Source organism: Rhinoraja longicauda, chromosome 7 (assembly GCF_053455715.1).
Source record: "Rhinoraja longicauda isolate Sanriku21f chromosome 7, sRhiLon1.1, whole genome shotgun sequence".
NCBI lineage: Eukaryota > Metazoa > Chordata > Chondrichthyes > Rajiformes > Arhynchobatidae > Rhinoraja > Rhinoraja longicauda.
Window position 1 is genome coordinate 65,884,650 of NC_135959.1, and position 22,245 is coordinate 65,906,894.

Here is a 22,245-nt window from a genome sequence, read left to right on the forward strand (position 1 = left end):
CACTTGTTCCTTGGTGTGTCATGATCAGGAGCATAATTTAAGATGCAGTTGCTGACATCTACAGTTTTTGTTTTGCTGGCCAAACAGCAACTCCCTCCTTTTTTGGGTGGTGCAACTACAAAGTCATGAAGAGAATCGAATTTTAAAGTCTGAGTGAGGAATACATCAACTAACATGAGAAGGTTCAGTTTAGTTTGGAGATACAGCATGGAAACAGCCCACCGAGTCCAAACTGACCATCGGTCACCCATTAGTTCTATGTCATCTCACTTTCTGATCCTCTCCCTACACACTAGGGGCAGTTTGCAAAGCCCAACTAACCTATAAACCCCCAGGTCTCACTCTGGGATGAGTAAGGAAATCGGAGCACCCGGAAGAAATCTATAATGTCACAGGGGGAACATGGAATCTCCACAAAGACAACGCCCGAGATCAGGATCAAAGCCGGGTCTCTAGCACTGTGAGGCAGCAGCTCCACCAGCCACTGTGCCACCCTTCTTTTATGGTGTCCATTACTAAGGAAATCAGATGTGACTCATCTATATACTAAAACTCTCGTTTGTTATCTTGTTTGTAACTGAACTTCAGCCATAACGGTACAAGATAGCGCGACAATTTTAGGCCCACCTTACTCACCGTCGTCACTTTAATGGTAAAAATGGTAATTTTATTGAAATTGGTGTTACATTTTTCAAGTTATTCGCATTTTAAACTTTAAATCCATCTCCTCGGGAGGGAGGGAGGGAGGGAGAGAGGGAGGTGGAGGGGGGAGGGGGGAGGGAGGGATGGGGAGGAGGGGGAGGGGAGGGGGGATAGAGGAGGGAGGGGAGGGGAGTAGGGGGGGAGAGGAGGGGGAAGGGAGGGAGGTGGGAGAGGGGGAGAAGGAGAGGGGGAGGGGGGTAGAGGGTGCTGCACCAATGCAGGAGAGGTTTGGGCTCAACGGGTCCACTTTGTCTAGTTAGTTACTAAAAATAACAGTTTCTGTAATGAAAAGGGGATGTTAAATGAAACCCTATTGAGGACCTGACAGAAAGGGAATTCGGTCACATTAATGATCCAAGCCCAATTTTACAGCCTGTATACCTGGAGTTTAAAAAAAATTGGGTATTCACATGCTGCTCGATATTTCCATCCATCAGAATTATGAGTGCTTGTACTTTATATATCTCCCCCTTTCTTACATCTACTGCCATCTGCCATCACTATTTTTTGAACATAAGAATGCTACAATTTCCAAATAGATATTTCCAAATGTATATCACAAATACCCCAGCATAAATCACACTCAGGTTTTTTTACTTTAGTTCCACTTCTCCACAGTAACTTTATTTCCATTTGCCTCGCCACTTTGCAAGCTAACTACAACTTTCAAAAAAATCTTTGGTTATTAGAAAAGCATAGAAGAAGCAACATCCTGCCCCAGAGCTAATGTACCACCCTGCTGCCACTGGTCTATTAATACCGAAACAAAGGGCACTATTATTACTAACTTGAAATTAATTGAAAGAAGGCAGCACTCTCTAGCACTGCATTGAAATATCGGTATTAATGATGTGCTCAGTTCTCTTCAGTTAGAGAAAACACTCTGAACAAGAAAGATCTCAGTCTTCCTTTAAGTTGCTCTTTAAAACTCTCTCTCTATGGTTATCTGTCCTGAGTTTTCCTTTTCTAATACATGCAGAGCAGTTTGGAACATTGCAGATCATAAGATCAGAAGTGATAGGAGTAGAATTAGGCAATTCGGCCCATCAAGTCTACTCTGCCATTTCGTCATGGCTGATCTATCTCTTCCTCCGAACCCCAATCTCCTGCCTTCTCCCCATAACCTCTGACACCCGAGTAATCAATAATCTATCTATCTCTGCCCTAAATATATCCACTGACTTTGCCTCCACAGCCTTCTGTGGCAAATAATTCCACAGATTCATCACCTTCTGACTAAAGAAATTCCTCCTCATCTCCTTCCTAAAAGAATGTCCTTTAATTCTGAGGCTATGACCTTTAGTCCTAGACTCTCCCACTGCTAGAACCACCCCCTCCACTGAAGAAACACAATCTGCCACAGGCAATGATGGTCCAATTCTGCACTGCTATCATTGAGTCTGTCCTCACCTTCTCCATCATGGTCTGGTTTGGCTCAGCCACCAAGCACGACATCCGGAGGCTGCAACGGATCGTTCGCACAGCTGAGAAGGTTGTTGGCTGCAACCTTCCCCCCCCCCCATTGACGAACTGTACATTGCAAGGGCCAGGAAGCGAGCGGGCAAGATCATCTCTGACCCCTCTCACCCTGGCCACAAACTTTCGAAGCACTTCCTTCTGGAAGGCGACTCCGGACTGTCAAATCAGCCACAGCCAGACATAAAAACAGCTTTTTTCCACGAGTGGTAGTTCTATTCAAAAAAACAAAGTCTGTAGACTCTTTTTTGCTCTGGTTTATTTTCACCCACATGTTTAGACCGTAATGGTGTATCCTTATTGTTTTGATGTTTTTATGCTTTATTCTTAATTGTTAACTGTATGTTTGTGTTGTCATTTGTGAGCGGAGCACCAAGGCACATTCCTTGTATCTGCATACTTGGCCAATAAACTTATTCATTCATTCATTCATTCATTCATCGATCCACTCGACCCAACATCATGCAATGTTGAAAGAGGAATATAGGTTTTCTTTTGCCTATTGTACATTTACCAAATCATCTAATCCGCAACGTAATAGGCACTATGCTGCAAGTGTGAGGCTGCTTCATTATGGACTCTAGCCTTTTGTTGCTTTTACTGCGGCAATGGCATCCTTCTCCGTCGGTGGAATTTGTCTGCCGAGGTCAGCAATCCATATTGCAGCCCACTTGTGACCAGAAAATATGGTAGCATCTGCTCTTGGCCACAGCATGTGTGTGTTTGTGCCCTGACAGCAGAGCAGTAGCATTTCGCTGTCGTTTTCAGTATACCCAGAGTGTACAGTTATCCAATGTACCAAGTAGCATGGCAGGCAAAAGCAAAGCTACCTGTCAGCAATGATGATAACATATTCTGTAATGCTCATAACAATATCATTAATACTCAATAGAAGAACCATTTTCCACCTTATCTGGGATATTTAAGCTTGTTTGTGCATGGTTTATTTTGTGCAAATAGCATGTAAAATCAGTTTTATCTGGGGAAGATCACGCGATGAGTCCCTTCCGAATGAAACCGTAGTCATCACACAATTGGTTTCGGCAATCCACCTTGGCACAACTGACGTTAGCCCTGCATGAGTAACGTACTTAATGCTGTCCCAAGTCAAACGCGTGATTAGAAATTGGAGCTCTAGTTTGCGACCAACAACTAACTGTTCCTGTTCACTCAAGGAAGAAAACTCGGAGTTTATCTGCAGGGATCGAAAATGAGATAAATTAAAACAAATACACACTGTCTCATCGATGTCTTATGTTTGGCATCTGACAGCCTCAGTTTTCTGGTCAGCATTGTGCTAAATGAATGAGCGGTCGTCCTTTCACTGATCGCAGCTTCTTTGTTTGAATCACTTCTATATGCTGTTGTTTCTGGCAATTTGATCAGTCCACATTTCAGTGTTGCTTCGGTCCATTCAAAGCACAGACGTTCGAGCCAGCCCGACATACAGTGGGTGGCTAGAAGCAAAGAAGAGCTTCCTCCTTGTGGTGGAAAGAACTGCAGATGCTGGTTTAAATCGAAGATATACACAAAATGCTGGAGTAACTCAGCAGGACAGGCAGCATCTCTGGAGAGAAGGAATACTCCAGAATTTTGTATCTATCTAAGAGCTTCCTCCTTGTTCACCTTCACAACACTACAGTTTCTTTTCTTCAGCTACCCTGTGGCCATCACAATAGTCAATAGTCAATAGTCGTTTATTTGTTACATACACATAAATGTGTAGTAAAATGAAACATTACCCGCAGTTGAACAATAAGACCAATAAGATTAATCAATAAAAATTCAATAACACATACAATCACAACTAACACCAAACAAAAAGAAACAAAAAGAAACATCCATCACAGTGAGTCTCCTCCAGTCCCTCCTCACTGTGATGGAAGGCCAAAATGTCTTTTTCTCTTCCCTGCCGTCTTGTCCCGCGGTCAGGCTGTTGGAGTTGCCACGTCGGGGCGGTCGGGGCTCCCGCTATTGAAGCCCCCGCTGGACAGTGAAAGGTCAACGGCCTATTTCAGGCCGCGCTGGACGGTGAAAGGTCCGTGGCGGGCCGACCCAAGCCCCGCGATTCGGGGCGGGCGAACACGCTGCCTCTGCCGTTGCCGGAGCTCCCGATGTCGGCCCCCATCCAGGGGCCTGCGGGCTTCCGACGTCCACGCGGCCCGCGCCGGAGACGAGTCGCAGCCGCTCCCGCAGCATCCGCAGGCAGCCAGCGCCGCAGGTGGTGAGTCCGCGCCGCGGGCTCTGCGAACCAGAGCCCCAGGTGTTCCCAGGTGAATGGCCGGTGGTAGGCCGCAACGGGAACGGAGACACGACACAGAACAAAGGTCACGTCTCCGTTCTGGAGAGAGAATGTTACAGTTCCCGTTCCCTCCCACCCCCCCCCCCCAACATAACATACAACACTACATCATATTAAACTACAATTCAGACAAAAACAACAAAAAACACAAAAGACAGACGGACTGCAGGCAAGCCGCAGCTGCGACGGCAGCGCTGGCTCACAAGGTTAGTTAATAAGGTGGAGACCCACCTACTATCAATAGACAATAAACAATAGGTGCAGGAGGAAGCCATTCGGCCCTTCGAGCCAGCACCGTGATCATGGCTGATCATTCTCAATCAGTATCCCGTTCCTGCCTTCTCCTCATACCCCCTGACTCTGCTATCCTTAAGAGCTCTATCCAGCTCTCTCTTGAATGCATTCAGAGAATTGGCCTCCACTGCCTTCTGGGGCAGAGAATTCCACAGATTCACAACTCTCCGACTGAAAAAGTTTTTCCTCATCTCAGTTCTAAATGGCCTGCCCCTTATTCTTAAACTGTGGCCCCTTGTTCTGGACTCCCTCAACATTGGGAACATGTTTCCTGCCTCTAACGTGTCCAACCCCTTAATAATCTTATACGTTTCGATAAGATCCCCTCTCATCCTTCTAAATTCCAGTGATGATGCAAAGGCTGTGAATGCTACATGCAACTCCCATCAAAAATCATATTAGCACATAAAAGTGTCATGTGCCTCCTTAATGGCTTTTTGTTGACATTGTTTTCAAGAGATCCAAATAGAATTTGCATTGACCACAGCATTTGTCTAGTACACCAAATTTTGTTGTTTTAAGGTCCAATTAAAGATTTTCTGGTTATTTATCTCATTGGTCATCACTGGACCCTGCTGATTGTTACGAGTTACTGCAGAACACAATTAATATTTTAATTGGCTATAAAGCCCTTTCAAATATCCTGATCTCATGAAAGATGTGTAAAAATAAATTAACTCTTGCTAACATGGTGGTAACGAAGACTGTCGTCAAGATATAATGTTAACAAATCAACAAAATAACTTTAAGAAATGGACGTATTTATTTGTATTTGTCCCTCAGAAAAATGCTTCTGTAAAATGTTCTTAGAACCGGCCATTAAATGCACTGGGATAGTTTAAACAGTTGCTTTCATGATCAAAATGGAAAGCCAAAACTGCTTTTATAATTCATTAACCTTTATCAAACCGTAAAGCAAAAACCTTGCAAAGAGTAAGGAAGATCTAAATATTTTCAGAATGAGTTTGTAACAAAAATTTGTTCTTAAAAATATCTGATGTTATTAAAATGAAAACATGGTATCTGATTTGTAAAAATAATTTTTTTAAACTGTAAATAGATGTTGATTTGAAAATTGCTGTCTCATAAATTCACACATTTTGGGAATCATTTTAATACATTATAGTCATGTTTATATTTTGATATTTAAATTGATTAAATAGATACCGAACAACAGGTTTCTGTGTAACGTGAAGAAAATATCTACGTCTCATAGTTTAATATCATTTACATCTGAGTTATTATAGCCTTGGTTATCTGACTGGAGAAACACTTTTTCTATCCTCGCTACTCCTCATATCCGCTAACTAGAACAGCTAATTGGACTCTAATTATAGGCCTTGGCTGTTAATGTGTTCTGCTGGCTAAAGTGATTTGTTCTCTGAGGCATAATAGGTTTTGTTTTTTTACAGAGAAGGAGGACTGCGTCAATTGTACAGATGAATGCCGTGTCTTGGGTCATTCAGATAAGTGTTGGATGCCTCAGTTCCCTGCTCCAAACCAAGCAGAATGTTCAGATTACCGTCGGAATCTTTTTGTACCAGTAGTGGAGGCCGCAGTTGAATCTGAATCTCAAGAAAACACAATTCCCTCTGGGAAAAAAACTTTCTGTACTTTTGGCAAAGACAAGCGAGAGCACACCATTCTTGTTGCAAATGTAAAACCCTATTTAAAAGCAAAGCGTGCTCTTAGTCCTCTCTTGCAAGAGGTCTCATCAGCTGCAAGCAGTCCCGACAAGACTTCAGTTGCAGGCAGTAACAAATCAAGTAAACAATCCCTGAGTGGATTTGAGGTGAAGCCAAAAATGGCCGACATGTCAGCAGAGCCAAGCAGCCAATACCTAACATCTGATGGCCACTACCCGTCACCTGATAAACGACGTGACAGCCATTTTATTACACCTGAAGCAGTGGCTACAGTCTTTGCAGATGTGCATTCAAGAGTTGGTCGAGAATACAATGAGGTAGACACTGTCTTGGATCAGTATGAACCCTCAACACGGGACGAAGGACGGGATGGAGTGGATGCTGAGCAGGTAGTTCGAGAAATCGACAAGCTTTTACAAGATTGTCGAGGAAGTGACCCTTCAACGATGAGAAAATGAATTAGGAGTACTAGAGTCAGTTCACTACCTTTCTTCTAAAGGACAAACACTCAAAAAGTTTGAGGCAGCATTGTTTTATCATATGGAGAACTGTGACAGAATACAAGGAAAGATCATGCTGATTGATTCTGTGAGCTAGAATTCAAAGTGCCTATTGTGCACTTATCATTGTGTTTTTTTTTGTGTGTCTTAGGAAACAAGCTACATGTGTTTTCACCAGGATAGTTATGAAAATTGATGTGCTTCATTCACTGAATTGAATTTTGACAATCTCAAAATGTGCCCTTCCCGAGAATAAAGTGGGGATGCAGGTGCTGAAAAGCTATCCAGAAGAGCTGTGCATTAGGGAAATTAAATCCACAAAGGGCAGCATTATAAGAAGCAGGTATCAGCTTTGCAGAAAACATTGAGTCTAATTCAGCGTGTACAGTAATAGTTGGCCGATGTAGGTGTCCTTATGAACTAGATTTATCTGCAGTAAACAGTGATCATTGATTGTCATCACATTGGGCATTTCTGGATCATTATGCAGCAATGCACATCTAAACCATTTGTACAAAGCCGCTTTAAAATATTTCTATAAAATGGGTCCTGCAGAGGAAAAAGTTTGCCCCACACTCTCAAAGCGAACAGAAAACAAACACAAAAGGGTATTCTCTGAGCTGTTCGACCAAAGAGCGACATTTTAGTGTCCAGTTGTTTGAATTCCTCTTCTACATTTTAGCTATCATAATGTTGTCATCATATTATTGTCAGATGATAAAAATATGTTGTGTAAAAAAAAACACTGTTCCTTGTTTGTAGATATTTATGTTGCATTCAAAATGGACACTAAAATGACTCATGAAAGGGAATACCTATGAAGTACTTGCAAAACAAAACATAAATGTGCAAATGTAAAAACCATGGAGTGTTTACACCGAATCTAGCTTTTTAATTGATTTATTGCAATATCAGTGCATATGAGCCAAATTTGTTAATTGTACTAAGAGCTATATTGTGTATTTTATTAAATTAATATATAGTTGTGTTGCAAAATATTTGGGCTTATACTGTATTTGGCAAATGTTGCCTTAGTAGCTGTCGAACTCTATGAGTTTAATTTCACTATTTTCCCCCTTTTCCCTTTGGAATGTGGGTAGCAGTGTTCACAAGCAGGTTCTGTTTAACAAGCCAGTAATGTTTTCATCAAATTAACCCCTCAAGTATATCAATCATTCAAAGTATGGTGACCAAATTAGAAATGTGTACTTATCAGTATTGTTTTGAAATTGTCTCCATATTTTGAAATGTTTCAACGTTGTTGAGCTTTTTTTGTGTGCGCTGCAGTTTTTATTAGATTGAACAATGTCAGGTTAACTCAACTTGATAGCTAAAAATAACAACAATCCCGCTTAATAATGCTCACATTAGATAGGAAAACTAAGAAAAATAACTGGAGCTAAGCTCATCAATGACCCTATTTAGATACTTTGTTGCTTATTCATTATTTACTCTTTTCACCATCCATTTTCTCTGAAGAGCTTTCCATTAAATCTATATCAGCTTAATAAAACATAACCTCAACATTTTAATTAACAGCAAAATGAAAAATGAAGCTGAGCAGCAGTGAAATATTTTCACAGCCTCATTAAGATACACTTTCAGCTATTTGTTTTCTAATTTGAGTAGAAGTCACTCAGGTCAACAGCTAGTCCTGATAGCCAACATAACACACACCCACTCATTAATGCCTAATTACATTATTTTGGCATCAAGCAACATTAATCAGAGAAGTAGTGGAGAGGGATTTTTGCTATCAAGGTTTGTTGACTTGAAATGTAATTGAAAGAAGCCTGATTGAGGTCCTGACTTCCCCAGCCCCCCTTGGTCCTTGGGCTGATGCTCTGCATTTATCAGTCCCTGTCATCCCATAAGGCTTAGAGCTACACTGGGCAACTGGTGAGAAAAGCATATGTTGTATGGAATAATTCAACTGCTATTGTTAAATGGCTGTGTTTTAATGTGATCTATCTGGAAAACAAGGACAAAGAATTAAACCAATTACTAACGTCAATGCTACCAGCCTTTGCATTCATTAAAGCCACGGAAGTATGGTGAGCTGCCTGTACCACAGGACACCTCTTTGTAATTACAGATGAGTGGCTGCAGTGAGTAGTGTATTGTAACTGTCAAAATCAGTTATCTGGTTGCCAACAAATTGCAGCCCTTGTTTAGCAGATCAGACCAAAATATAATCTTACTGAAAGTGTCTCAGCTGAAGAAATCTACGGGCATCATGATTAAATATTAAGATGGTTTCCCCGTTTTTATGAAAACAAAACAGCTTAAAATATCTATTCCAAAAAAATAATTAAATTCTACACTTGCTGAGCAAATTGTGTATATTGCTAATAACTAGATGTTATCTTGGAGTACTGTGTATGATCTAAATCGGTGAATAAACCCACATCTCACAAGAAATGGAGGACTTTGTAATGTCAGTCATGCAATTGGTTATATTACAGAATATTAAGATCACAAGTTTGCATTCACTAATGTTGCTTCTTCACTAAGCGGCCACTGGCAGGGATGATGATAACAATATAACACAGTATAACAGTATAACAGAGCTTTATTTGTCATTCGGTACCGAAGTACCGAACGAAACTACATAGCAGTCATAGAAAAAAAGAACACAAGACACATAACCCCAACACAAACGTCCATCACAGTGACTCCAAACACCCCCTCACTGTGATGGAGGCAACAAAACTTCCACTCTCTTCCCCACGCCCACGGACAGACAGCTCGTCCCCGACCGACCCGCACAGTCCCCGCAAGGGGATGGAAGTCCCCGCGGCCGAATCGCACCGGGCGCTGATACACGTGCTCCTCCTCCCGCTCCATTCCCCCGACCCTGAAATAAAACAAAAATCATCTTAGGAATATCTTTGAGGAATGAAAACACATATTTGTCACCAGATTCTCCACAACCTTTTAACTAAAAGCAGTGGGTCAGGCAACAACTGTGGAGGGAAATGGACAGGTAATGTTTCAGGTCGGGAGCCTTATTCAAACTGATGGAATGGAGGGAAAATTACTAGTCGAAAGAGGTGAGGGGTAGGGGTGGGACAAGAACGGTCAAAACGATGGGTGGATCCAAGTAAGGAGGGTGTATAAATAAAAATAATTTCAAGTGTATAAAATCATACGAGGAATAGATCAGGTAGAGGCACAGAGTCTCTTGCTCAGAGTAGGTGAATAGAGGACCCGAGGATATAGGTTTAAGATGAAGGGGAAAAGATTTAATAGGAATTTGAGGGGTAACGTTTTCACACAAAAGGCGGTGGGTGTATGGAACAAGCTGTCAGAGGAGGTGGTTAAGGCATGGACTATGCCAACATTTAAGAAACAGTTAGACAGGTACATGCATAGGACAGATTTGGAGGGATATGGGCCAAACGCAGGCAGGTGGAACTAGTGTAGCTGGGACATGTTGGCCGGTGTGGCAAGTTGGGCCGAAGGGCCTGTTTCCGCACTGTATCACTCTATGACTCCAAGTTAGGAGGGCTTGATTAACATATGGATGAGGTGAGAGAGACAGTAACCAGAGCTGGAGGTGGCAATTGGAGAAGACAAAAGGGTGCAAATGGTGGAATCGGATAAGAAAGGAAGGTGGGGAATGAAGCATAGAACTATAGAGAGGGATGGTGGGTTGAAGCGAACAGGGAAGGGGAGAGAAGATACAATAAATAGGGAACCCAGAATAGGGAAGGGTGGATGATGAGCAAAGGTAGGAGGAGAAAGGAAGTAGATGATGGCAGCGGGGAAGTAGAAAGAAAGGTGTGTGCAGAGAAATGAGGGGGGGGGGGGGATAGTGAAGCTAGGTTGATGAGGGGAGTGTGAGGCCTCACTCTGGCACCGAAGGCCAAGGACAGAAAGGCCAGCGTGGAATTGGGAAGAGGAATTAAAATAGCTAGTGGCAGGAACTCCTGCTGACCCTGGCAGAACAAAATGCAGATTTTCAGCATAGTGGTCGCCCCCCAGAGTTTATCCAGCAGTTTGATTTTTGCTCAAGACTCCACAATCTCCAGTCTCCTGTGTCTCCAACCCTTTAATTAATTCAGGTTTCCATTATCTTTAACGGTTCCTTTATTCAAAACATGAAAATGACTAAAAAGGTGTCAACTGTGAGTTCCTTGTCAATTAAAAACCGCCGAAAGGGCCCAGCAGCAAAAAGCTACTGACGAGTGTGTCATATGGAGAACGAGGCGATAACTTTTGGACGTGCACAAACTTCCTCACATGGTCAGCAGTTTTTATTTAGAGTTTTAGAGACGCAGTGCTGAAACAGGCTCTTCGACCCACCGAGCCCGCGCTAACCAGCGATCCCTGCACACTAACACTATCCTACACACACGAGGGACAATTGTACACTCATACCAAGCCAATTACCTGTCTTTGGAGGTGTGGGAGGAAACCGGAGATCTCGGAGAAAACCCACGCGGTCACGGGGAGAGCGTACAAACTCCATACAGACAGCACGTGTCGTCGGGACCGAACCCAGGTCTCCAGCGTTGTGAGGCAGCAACTCTACCGTTGCACCACCCAGAGCTTAGAAAACATTCTAACGCATGGCACAAAAACATTCAACGTGATAGAACTTCCGAGTAACGGCAAACTACAAAACAGAATAAGGTAACATTTATTTCACAGTAATGGTCACAAAAATGTGGCCTACCAAACAAAAATCAAGGAATCGTAGTTGAGGAACCTTCAGAGGAGTAAATCACAAAATAGCACTAAGGAAATATTTCCGTAATTTAAATGCGTTGCAATTTTGAAGTGTATATAACCTGAACTGAATTAGAGGTTAACAGCGAAAGAAATGAAAAAAAGATGTGTCTGATCACAAGGAATCTATCATTTTTCTATCGGAAGTGCCCAGGGCAGAATAAACATGAAAACCAATCTACAATGCACATCAATTTTAACAGACGGTACAAAGCCCAGAGCACAAAAACGGTGGAGGTTTTGAAACAAGAGGTTGAAGGGTTAAAATATATTGAGACTGAAATCGGTTCATAAAAGCAATATTACTAATACTGTACATATAATAACATTTACCTTCAAGTAGGTAAGAACAGAAAAGATCAAAAAGATCCCAAAGACAGTAAAAATATCACTGTGTCTCCAATACAATTCATTTATAACTAGCTTCATGTAACAAAGGTTTTTTGGTTACAACATTTGCTTCACTTGGATCTCCACACAAAAGAAATCAGCACATTTCTCATTGATTTCTTTTTGAAGTCGAGTTTATTGTCACGGTAATGCACAAGGTAAGATACAGATACTACAAAAGTCTTGTCTGCAGGAGCTTCACAGGCACAAAGATTCAGACCATGTAAAAAAATATAAAGCACAAATAAATTGCACATAAATTCTACAAGATAATTTTTAAAAAACAAGACACTAGTGCAAAAATATATAATTAATAATGCAACTCTCTGGCATTATAAGAGATAATCCGTAGTGTTCTGTGGCTGAGGTTGGATTAGGATTGTGCAGGTAGGTTCAAGAATCTGATAGTTGTTGGAAACCACATGTTACTGAACCTGATGGTGAGGGACTTCATGCCTCTGCAACACCTCTCCAATAGAAGCTGAGAAGAGGGCTTGACCTGGACGGTGGGAATCCTTGATGGCACCTTCTTGAAGCAGCTCCTCGTGTAGATGCTTTTGATGGTAAGAAGGTTATGTTCGCGATGGACAGGGTTTAGTGTACCACTCTCTACAGCCCTGCTTTCCTGTTCATCGGAAGTGCTGTACCGGGCAATGTGCAACTGGTCAAGATAGTTTCCACAATGCATCGAGAGGTTTGTTAAAGCATTTGGTGATATGCCAAATCTCTTTAACCTCTGAGCAAGTAAAGGTGCTGCTGTGCTTACTTCCAAGTCATCTGAGATGTTAACTGGTTTCGAATTCTCAATGTGGAAGTGCAGTTCGCAGAGGGAAGAGTTCCCATCAATAAACCAGTGTTAAACTTTGAAACCTTGTTTTTGGTGTTTAGCCATCAGGAGGTCATCCCAAACAACAGGTGGAGCAGCAGCAACATGTCATGAAGTGTGCCTTTAGTTTTAAACTCATACCATCTCCCACGTCTGGTGATACTTTAAGCATTAAATGCCTGGGTTAGTTATTGAACCCTAAACAACATGCTCATATAATTTGACCTCCAGCAAATATCAAAAAAGCATTAAATATTTCTCACTAAGATTCTGATTATCATTTTCTACTGAGGTCGTTTCCCTCAAAGAAACATTGTAGGATGTCAAAATGCTGCGATGTAAATAAGCACGGTGGCGCAGCGGTAGAGTTGCTGCCTTACAGCGAATGCAGAGCCGGCGACCCGGATTCGATCCCGACTACGGGTGCTGTCTGTACGGAGTTTGTACGTTCTCCCTGTGACCTGCGTGGATTTTCTCCGAGATCTTCGGTTTCCTCCCACACTCCAAAGACGTACGGGTTTGTAGGTTAATTGGCTTGGTAAATGTTTTTAAAAAATGTCCCTCGTGGGTATAGGATAGTGTTAATGTGCGGGGATCGCTAGTCAACGCGGACCCGGTGGGCCGAAAGGGCCTATTTCTGCGCTGTATCTCTAAACACTAGAGTGCCCAACCTTTAGTGGCAAAACATTGGTCATCAGCTGGATGAAGTGTCGTCAATACCTGAGACTTTAGGATCAGGTTATTTAAAAACAAAGAGTTTGCAAAGAGTTTACAGTAAGAATTGTGATGTCCTTAGCATGGGACAGATACACAGAGTCTAGTGATTTGCTCGAATCATCCAGATGAACAATAAGATGGAAAAAGGCTGATTTTTCACAAAGGTGAATTCTTTGAATTAAACAGGACCCTCTGCATCTACCGAAAACGCCTGGCATTGGACACGCAATGAAAAAAAGATGGAGGAAGTGCCTATAATCAGCTCGACATACAATGTTCAAAAATCATTAGTTAAAAAGCAGAGATATTTAATGGTGGGATCACAGAGAAGCAGAATTAAGCTTGAAACTTAAAATGACCACAATAGCATGAATGACAGACAAGCTGGTTTCTAGTGTTCTAAAGCAATCACTAGAGTCACGAACAATGCTCGAAACCTCTCAACTTTACGAATTATAAACCACTGCTTTTTAACTGTGTTAGTTTATAGTCAGGTGGCATAATAATTTCTTACACATGACCCTTAAACTCCTTCCTGAAATTCTACTTCCAAGCTCATTCCCATGCTCTTTCCCATCATCCAAAGGATTCCTTAGGTATTATGATCACTTTACCCAGGTGCTGTCATTGGTGAGATTATTCAAATACTTAAGGTATTTTTGAACTGGCTAAACAAATCAGGAACCCAAACACTTGTAGGGCAACATTTCCAACAGATTTTGAAGTGGGAAGCACCTCCTGATATGGCATTACATTTCTGTGGAGCTTGGTTTATGCTCATGGTTCAGGCAGGACTTTGCTGAGAAGTATGTCACAACAAATTCCAGATTCTCAGAAGACTTCTTAAAAGTTCATGTAAACGAGGTGATGTGAGGGTTTGTTTGTTTAGTCATTTGGCACGGAAACACTGCCCGTTTGGCCAATATGCCCCATCTAAGCTGCTCCATTTGCCTGAAATTGATCAATATTCCTCTAAACCTTTCCTGTCCATGTACCTGTCCAAATTTCCTATAGTTATTATTATACCTGCCCCAATGACTACTTGTAAAGTATTCATTCATTTATTCATTCCTCTGGCAGCTTGTTCCACATAGCCACCATCCTCTGAGTGAAACAGCTTTCCCTGAGGTTCCTATTAAATTTTGCCCCTCTCACCTTAATTTCATACAAGATTGTAGAACTCATCTTCAGGAGACTCAATCAACAAACTCAGATGCAATAGATGAATTTCACTATGACCAAGAATAGAAAGGTTCTTCATGTACGCCCACTCTTAAAATTACAAGTCAATTATCCCTCACCCAACATTTCCAGGAATCTTCAAGAATTTTAATTACCTCCATCATTTCACCAGTTCTCATTTATTACAAACACACACTCACGTTGACCCCGTACCCATTTCACCAGCCACCATTCCCCTCTCAGATGTTAGACTTTGTCCCCGTCAAGAGTCTCTGCTCACAAGACCCAGCACTCTCCTACTCCCCACCCCAAGCCGAGAGATTAAAAATCCTTCAGGAGAGGCTGCACAAACACAGAGATTGTGCACTCAGCTGGTCACAGAGCCGGGGAAAGCTGACTTTACACACGATACGATACATAGAAACATAGAAACATAGAAAATAGGTGCAGGAGTAGGCCATTCGGCCCTTCGAGCCTGCACCGCCATTCAATATGATCATGGCTGATCATCCAGCTCAGTAGCCTGTACCTGCCTTCTCTCCATACCCCCTGATCCCTTTAGCAAAAAGGGCCACATCTAACTCCCTCTTAAATATAGCCAATGAACTGGCCTCAACTACCTTCTGTGGCAGAGAATTCCACAGACTCACCACTCTCTGTGTGAAGAAATGTTTTCTCATCTCGGTCCTAAAAGACTTCCCCCTTATCCTTAAGCTGTGACCCCTGGTTCTGGACTCCCCCAACATCGGGAACAATCTTCCCACATCTAGCCTCTCCAATCCCTTAAGAATTTTATATGTTTCTATAAGATCCCCCCTCAGTCTTCTAAATTCCAGCGAGTACAAGCCCAGTCTATCCAGTCTTTCCTCATATGCAAGTCCCGCCATCCCAGTGATTAATTTGGTGAACCTTCTCTGTACTCCCTCTAAGGCAAGAACGTCTTTCCTCAGGTTAGGAGACCAAAAGGAGATACGATAGAACTTTATTTATCCCAGGAGGGAAATTAATATGCCGACAGTCATAAAGAACACAAAATACATGAAACATGAAATTAAAGTGACGAGTGGAAAGGCTTTGGGGATGTGCAAAGATTGAGGGGGGGGGGGGAGGGGGGTGGAGGGGAGTCAGTCTCAGTCTACCCCATGACAGAAGGGGGAGGAATTGTAAATTTTGATAGCCACAGGGAAGAAGGATCTCCTGTGGCGTTCTGTCCTGCATCTTGGTGGAACCAGTCTGTTGCTGAAGGTGCTCCTCTGGTTGACCAGCCTGACATGGCGGGGGTGAGCTGCATTGTTCAAGATGCTCCGCAGTTTGAGGAGAATCCTCCCCTCCACGACCACCTCCCATGAATCCAACTCTGCCCCCAGGACGGAGCCAGCCTTCCTGATGAGTTTCTTGACCCTATACATGGTGAATCCCAGAACACCTGAGAGCAGCAGGAGGTGCCGGTGGTAAAAGCAACCGAGGAGGCAGCTTAACAAGGTGTAAGTGCCTCTCCCAGATCTACTGCAGCAGAGACATTCATCTGCGAGGGATTCAGTAATAAAGAAAGCTGTTGTCCTTGCAAAAATAACAGTGCAAACACTGGGAATCCAAGGAAATACAGAGACTATGTAGGACAGTGCTTTCAGCTTGATTACAATATCTTCACGTGACATGTGCATCATATTTCAAAGAGAAGGGCCCATTGCTAAGTGTTTTACAGCCAAGTTGTTAAATTGAAAGGTAGATATATGGGAGAAGCAGCAGCCAATTTTGTGCAAAATAAGCACCCACAAAGTCAAAGTGATAATGACGACTAAAAGCAAATGCAATGCACAGAGCTAGCAATCCCACACTGGATCAGATCAAAGGTCTATAGACTTGCCACATCTATTACTGAATGGTGGTGAACAATTAAACAGTTAATGGTTTGGAGGTAATTCCAAACACACCCCCATCCCCAGTGACGGCGAGGCCCAGAATGTGAGCATTGAAGATAAGGCTGAAACATTCACGGTCACCTTCAGCCAGAAATGCCCCTGAGTTCATCCATCTGGGTGTCCTCCTGACATCAAGAATCCAGTCCTCATTCAATTTGATTCATTCCCATAATATCAAGAAACAGCTGCGAGCACCAGATGCAGCAAAGACTTCGGGATCAGTCACATCCCAGGTGGAGTATTTAAGATCCGTGCTCCAGAATAACCTTGCCTCTAGCCAAGATATTCCATTATAATGGCAGTACAGTCATCTACTCCACCATGTGGAGAATTGCCCAGGTCTCTCCTGCTCACGAATAGCATTAAAAAAATTGCCACTCAGTCTACTTTCAATCTTCGTAATGAAAAGTGTTTGCAGTGGTATCAAGAACTTGCCCTCCGATAACCTGCTTACTGATATGCTATTTGACTTTGACGATCTCCTTTCATGGATCAAAGCACTGAATACCAGTGGTACGGTAAGAGTGACTGCCCTTGCCATCAAGGAAGCATTTGACTGAACTTGGCATTGAGGAGTCTTGGTAAAACTGAAGTCAGTGAGCATCAGTTATTGTTTTTGAGAGCAATTATCTGAGCTCCAGGATTACTGAGTGCATACGCTGCTGAGCCAAAACATTATGACCACCTGCCTAATCTGTTGTTGGTCCTCCGTGTGCCGCCAAAACAGTGCCGACCCGCCGAGGCATGGACTCTACAAGACCCCTGAAGGTGTCCTGTGGTATCTGGCACCAAAACAATAGCAGCAGATCCTTCAAGTCCTGTAAGTTGTGAGGTGGAGCTACCGTGGATCGGACTTGTCGATCCAGCACATCCCACAGATGCTCAATCAGATTGAGATCTGGAGAATTTGGAGGCCAGGGCAACACCGTGAATACTTCATCATGTTCCTCAAACCATTCCCGAACAATGTGTGCAGTGTGGCAGGGCGCATTATCCTGCTGAAAGAGGCCACTGCCATGAAGGGGTGTACCTGGTCTGCAACGATGTTTAGGTAGGTGACACGTGTCAAATTGACGTCCACATGAATGGCCGGACCCAGGGTTTCCCAGCAGAACATTGCCCAGAGCATCACACTCCCTCCACTGGCTTGTCGTCTTCCCACAGAGCATCCTGGTGCCATCACTTCCCCAGATAAACGACGCACACGTACACGGCCATCCACATGAGCTAAAAGAAACGGGACTCATCGGACCAGGCGACCTTCTTCCACTGCTCCAAGGTCCAGTTCCGACCTTGCGTGCCCAATGTAGATGCTTTTGACAGTGGACAGGGGTCATCATGGGCACTCTGACCGGTCTGTGGCTACACAGCCCCATACGCAGCAGGGTGTGATGCACTGTGTATTGTGTCACATTCCTCCCGTGATCACCATTAAAATTTCTGTGACTTGTGCCACAGTAGACCTTCTGTCGGTTCGGACCAGACGGGATAGCCTTCATTGCCCTCGTGCATCGATGAGCCTTGGGCGCCCAACACCCTGTTGCCGGTTTGTGATTTGTCCCTCCTCGGACCACTGTCGGTAGGTACTCACCACTGCTGACTGGGAGCACCCCACAAGCCTTGCCGTTTCAGAGATGCTCTGACCCAGTCGTCTGCCCATAACAATTTGGCCCTTGTCAAAGTCGCTCAGGTCTTTACCCCTGCCCATTTCCCCTGCATCCAACACGTCAACTTCAAGAACTGACTGTTCACTTGTGCCTAATATATCCCACCCCTTGACAGGTGCCGTTGCAACAAGATAATGTTATTCACTTCACCTGTCAGTGGTCATAATGTTTTGGCTCATCGTTGTATGTTACTCAGGCCAGTGCACTGGCTCCAACCATTGTCAGTCGGAAATGTATCACAAAATCCTTCCTTGTCGATCCCTAAATCCCAGAACTCCCTAACAGCCGTGAGGAAATAATTTCAATAAACGGACCTCGGTGGTTGAAGAAGACAGTTCCCTGCCCCCAACTCAAGGCCGGTTTGAGAAGGTTAATAAATTCTGGCCTTGCTAGTGATGCCTTCATTCTGAAACATGAATTAGATGTAGATGATAACCTACTTCTGTTATACTGAGGATCAATATTGCCCAGTGCAGCAGGTTCAGCTTTCCTGCTCTGCATTGAAATAACAGTAGGGATTCTTACATGCACCTGAACAAGCCGACTCAATTAGGCTTATCATCCGATCTCAAAGATGGTACCTGTGGGTTCAATCCTAGCAGAGCTCAACACTAGTGTCGGTCTAGACTGTGCACTGAAGCTTCTGAAGAAAATCCTGAAATGACAACCTCTGACATGTTATGTTACTTGAGAGGCTAAATCAGTCCTTCAGATTTGCACACTTCATAGCTCTGGTGGTAGCTCTGATGACTACTCAGTCCAAATCAGTGAATGGATGGACAGGCATCAACCTCAGAGAGATGGATGGAGGAAATGTATTGGGGCTTTGAAGGAGTCACTCTGAAGTAGCTCGTGATCGTAAGGTCATAAGTGTTTGGAGCAGAATTAGGCCATTCACCTCATCAAGTCTATTCTGATAAATCTCTCCCTCCTAACCCCATTCTTGTGCCGTCTCCAAATAACCACTGACATAACTCCTGATTCCACCGTTATTTTGAAGGTTTAGTTTAGTTTAGAGCTACAGAATGGAAACAGGCTCTTCAGCCACTAAGTCTATCAATCCCCCATTCATGCTAGTTCTGTGTTATCCTAGTCCCTCATCCATCCAGTACATTCAAGGGCACTTTTACAGAGGCCAATTAACCTACAAACTCGCACATCTTTGGGATGGGGAGAAAACTGGAGGAGCAGGTGGAGGAAACCCACATGGGAGAACATGCAAACTCCCCCCGAGGTCAGGATCAAACCCTGGCGCTGTGAGGCCACAGCTCTACCAGCTGAGTATAGACGTTGGGAGGTCATGCTGCAGTTGTATAAGACGTTGGTGAGACCGCATTTAGAATATTGTGTTCAGTTCTCGGCACCATGTTATAGGAAAGATATTGTCAAGCTTGAAAGGGAAATCAAGGACCAGAGGACATAGGTTCAAGGTGAAGGGGAAAATATTAAAAAGGAATCTGAGGGGTAACATTTACACACAAAGGGCGGTGGGTGCATGGAACAAGCTGCCAGAGGAGGTAGTAGAGGCTGGGACCATCCCATCGTTTAAGAGACAGACAGGTACATGGATAGGACAGGTTTGGAGGAATATGGACCAAGCACAGGCAGGTGGGACCAGTGTAGCTGGGACATCGTTGGTCGGTGTGGGCAAGTTGGAGTGCCTGTTTCTACACCTTATCTCTCTATGATTCTGTGACTCTAAGTTCTCACATATAATTTCTTATGACAAATAAGGAAACCATTTGATTCATAGAGTTTATGCTGGAAGTTAATCCCCTTCCCAATATAAACTATTGATACTATTTTTAAGGGAGACCCAGGGGCTTCAAGAGTCAAGAGTGTTTTATTGTCATATGTTTCAAACCGAACAATAAAATTTGTACCTGCAGCAGAATAGGTTTGTAACCACAGGTCCTCGATAGATAATAGACTAAATAGTTGAAAACTTGTTAAATAAATAAAAAGTCCAATATAGTCCAAACAAATCAAAACAGAGCCTGAAGCCACAGGTGCATTGTAATAGTTAGGAGATTAGTTGTAGTTTGTAGATTGATGGTCGTTGGGAAGAAGCTGTTCCTGAATCTGGATGTTACAATTTCCAGTCTCCTATGCCTTCTTCCCAAAGGCAGGAATGAATTGAGAGTGTGGGGGCGTGAGTCCTTGATGATGTTGCCTGCCTTTTTGTGACTGCACCTCCTACAGACTCCTTCGATGGTGGGGAGGTCAGTATCCAGAATAGACCAGACAGAGTTCACCACTTTTTGTAACCTTCATTCCTGTGTGTTCGAGGTGCCGAACCAGGCTGTGATGAGATCAGTCAATATGCTCTCTACCGTAAAAGTAGAAGTTCAAGAGCGTATTTGGCAACTTGACGAATCTCCTCAACCTCACAGCATAGTAGAGGCATTGATGGGCTGTTTTGATGATGTGCTGGGTCAAAGACAGATCTAGAGAGATATATACGACCGGGAACTTGAAGTCGTGGACTCTCTCCATCACCGACCCATTGATGAATCCTGGTTTGTGGATCCTCGGCCTTCCTCTTCTAAAGTCAACAATTAGTTCCTTGGTTTTACTGATGTTGTGAGCAAAGTTGTTTTTCTGGCACCATTTAATCAGACGATCGATCTCCCTCCTACCCTCTGATTCATCGTTGTCCATAATTCGTCCAACAATGATGGTGTCATCAGCGAATTTAAAGATGGAGTTGGAACTTTGTCCAGCTACACTGTCATGGATGTTGAGTGAGTGGAGCAGGGGGCTGAGCATACAGCCTTGAGGTGCCCTATGCTGATGGTTATCGAGGAGGAAGTGTTATCGCCGAATCTTACTGATTGTGTTCCGTTGAAGAGAAAGTTGAGAATCCAATTGCAAAAGGATGCGTAGAGACCCAGTTCCCTGAGCTTGGTAACAAGTTTGGAGGAGATGATGGTGTTTAAAAGCGAGCTGCAGCCTATGAACAACTGCCTGACGTATGTGTTTTTTTGACACTGAAGGTGATAAGACAAAAACTTGAAAACACAATGTAGAAAACCACCGTTTCATTCATAGATTTATCACCCTTCCGGGCCCGGATTGGCCTCACCAGTCACTTCCGGGCCCACAGTCACCAATCCTCCAACTCAAAGTGAAGTCATGGTCATCTTCGAACCCGAAGGACGAACAACAACATCACACAGAGGATTTAATCTAAACCTCAATTGCTAGACTCAATTATTTAATATGTCAGCAGCAATCTGCAGATATTTGACCAGGATCCTATAGACATATGTGGAGCCTGCCAGATATGTACAATGTCCAACAGAGTGTAATACTTGATTTCATGTCACTCTGCCAGTTACAGTTGGAAGCCCACAAAAGGTCAAATCCTAACCAGCCCTTAACCAGGTTAGCAAATGGAGCCAACATTAGTCCCTACTCCTTAACCCGTCCTCCCCCCCCCCCCTTTTACCTGTCCCTGCCTTCACCTTCCCCACTTCACCTTCCCCCTTCATTGGACCCTCCCTTTACCTGGCCCCCTTTACTGTCCTCCCCTTCATCTGTTCGCCCCTTCACCCGTCCCCCCTTAACCTGTCCTACAGCCAGGAGGTTTGAGGCGTTCAGCGGGTTTGCACTGTCAGAAAGGGCAGAAAGAGGATTGTTTGCGTATTTAAAAGGATATCATTTACAGAACTACATAGAAAGAGAAGCTGACAGGACTAAATAAAAAAACCTCTTTAGTAGAGTTGCTGCAGTATCACTGAGTGAATATCTCGGTGTAGAAGGATTCTGAGGATTTGTACCAGCCAGCTTTTGAGGTCATCCCACGAGGCTGCTTGCATCTTGTTAAATTAAAAAAATAACTGGGATCTCAATGACATAGTGAACCCAACAGTCACAAGCAAACA

The 22,245-nt window shown here is 43.4% G+C and overlaps 1 protein-coding gene across 2 annotated transcripts in view; it reads left to right on the forward strand.

Moving 5' to 3' along the window:
* LOC144595346 (protocadherin-17-like) overlaps positions 1 to 8,934 on the forward strand; it is a 104,755-nt gene extending 95,821 nt beyond the window's left edge. For both annotated transcript variants that reach the window (XM_078402748.1, XM_078402747.1), the window contains exon 4: positions 6,187 to 8,934. In XM_078402748.1, the coding sequence (XP_078258874.1) occupies positions 6,187 to 6,878 (692 nt within the window). In that variant the 3' untranslated portion in view covers positions 6,879 to 8,934. The remainder of the gene's footprint in view (positions 1 to 6,186) is intronic.
* The last annotated feature ends 13,311 nt before the right edge of the window (positions 8,935 to 22,245 follow it).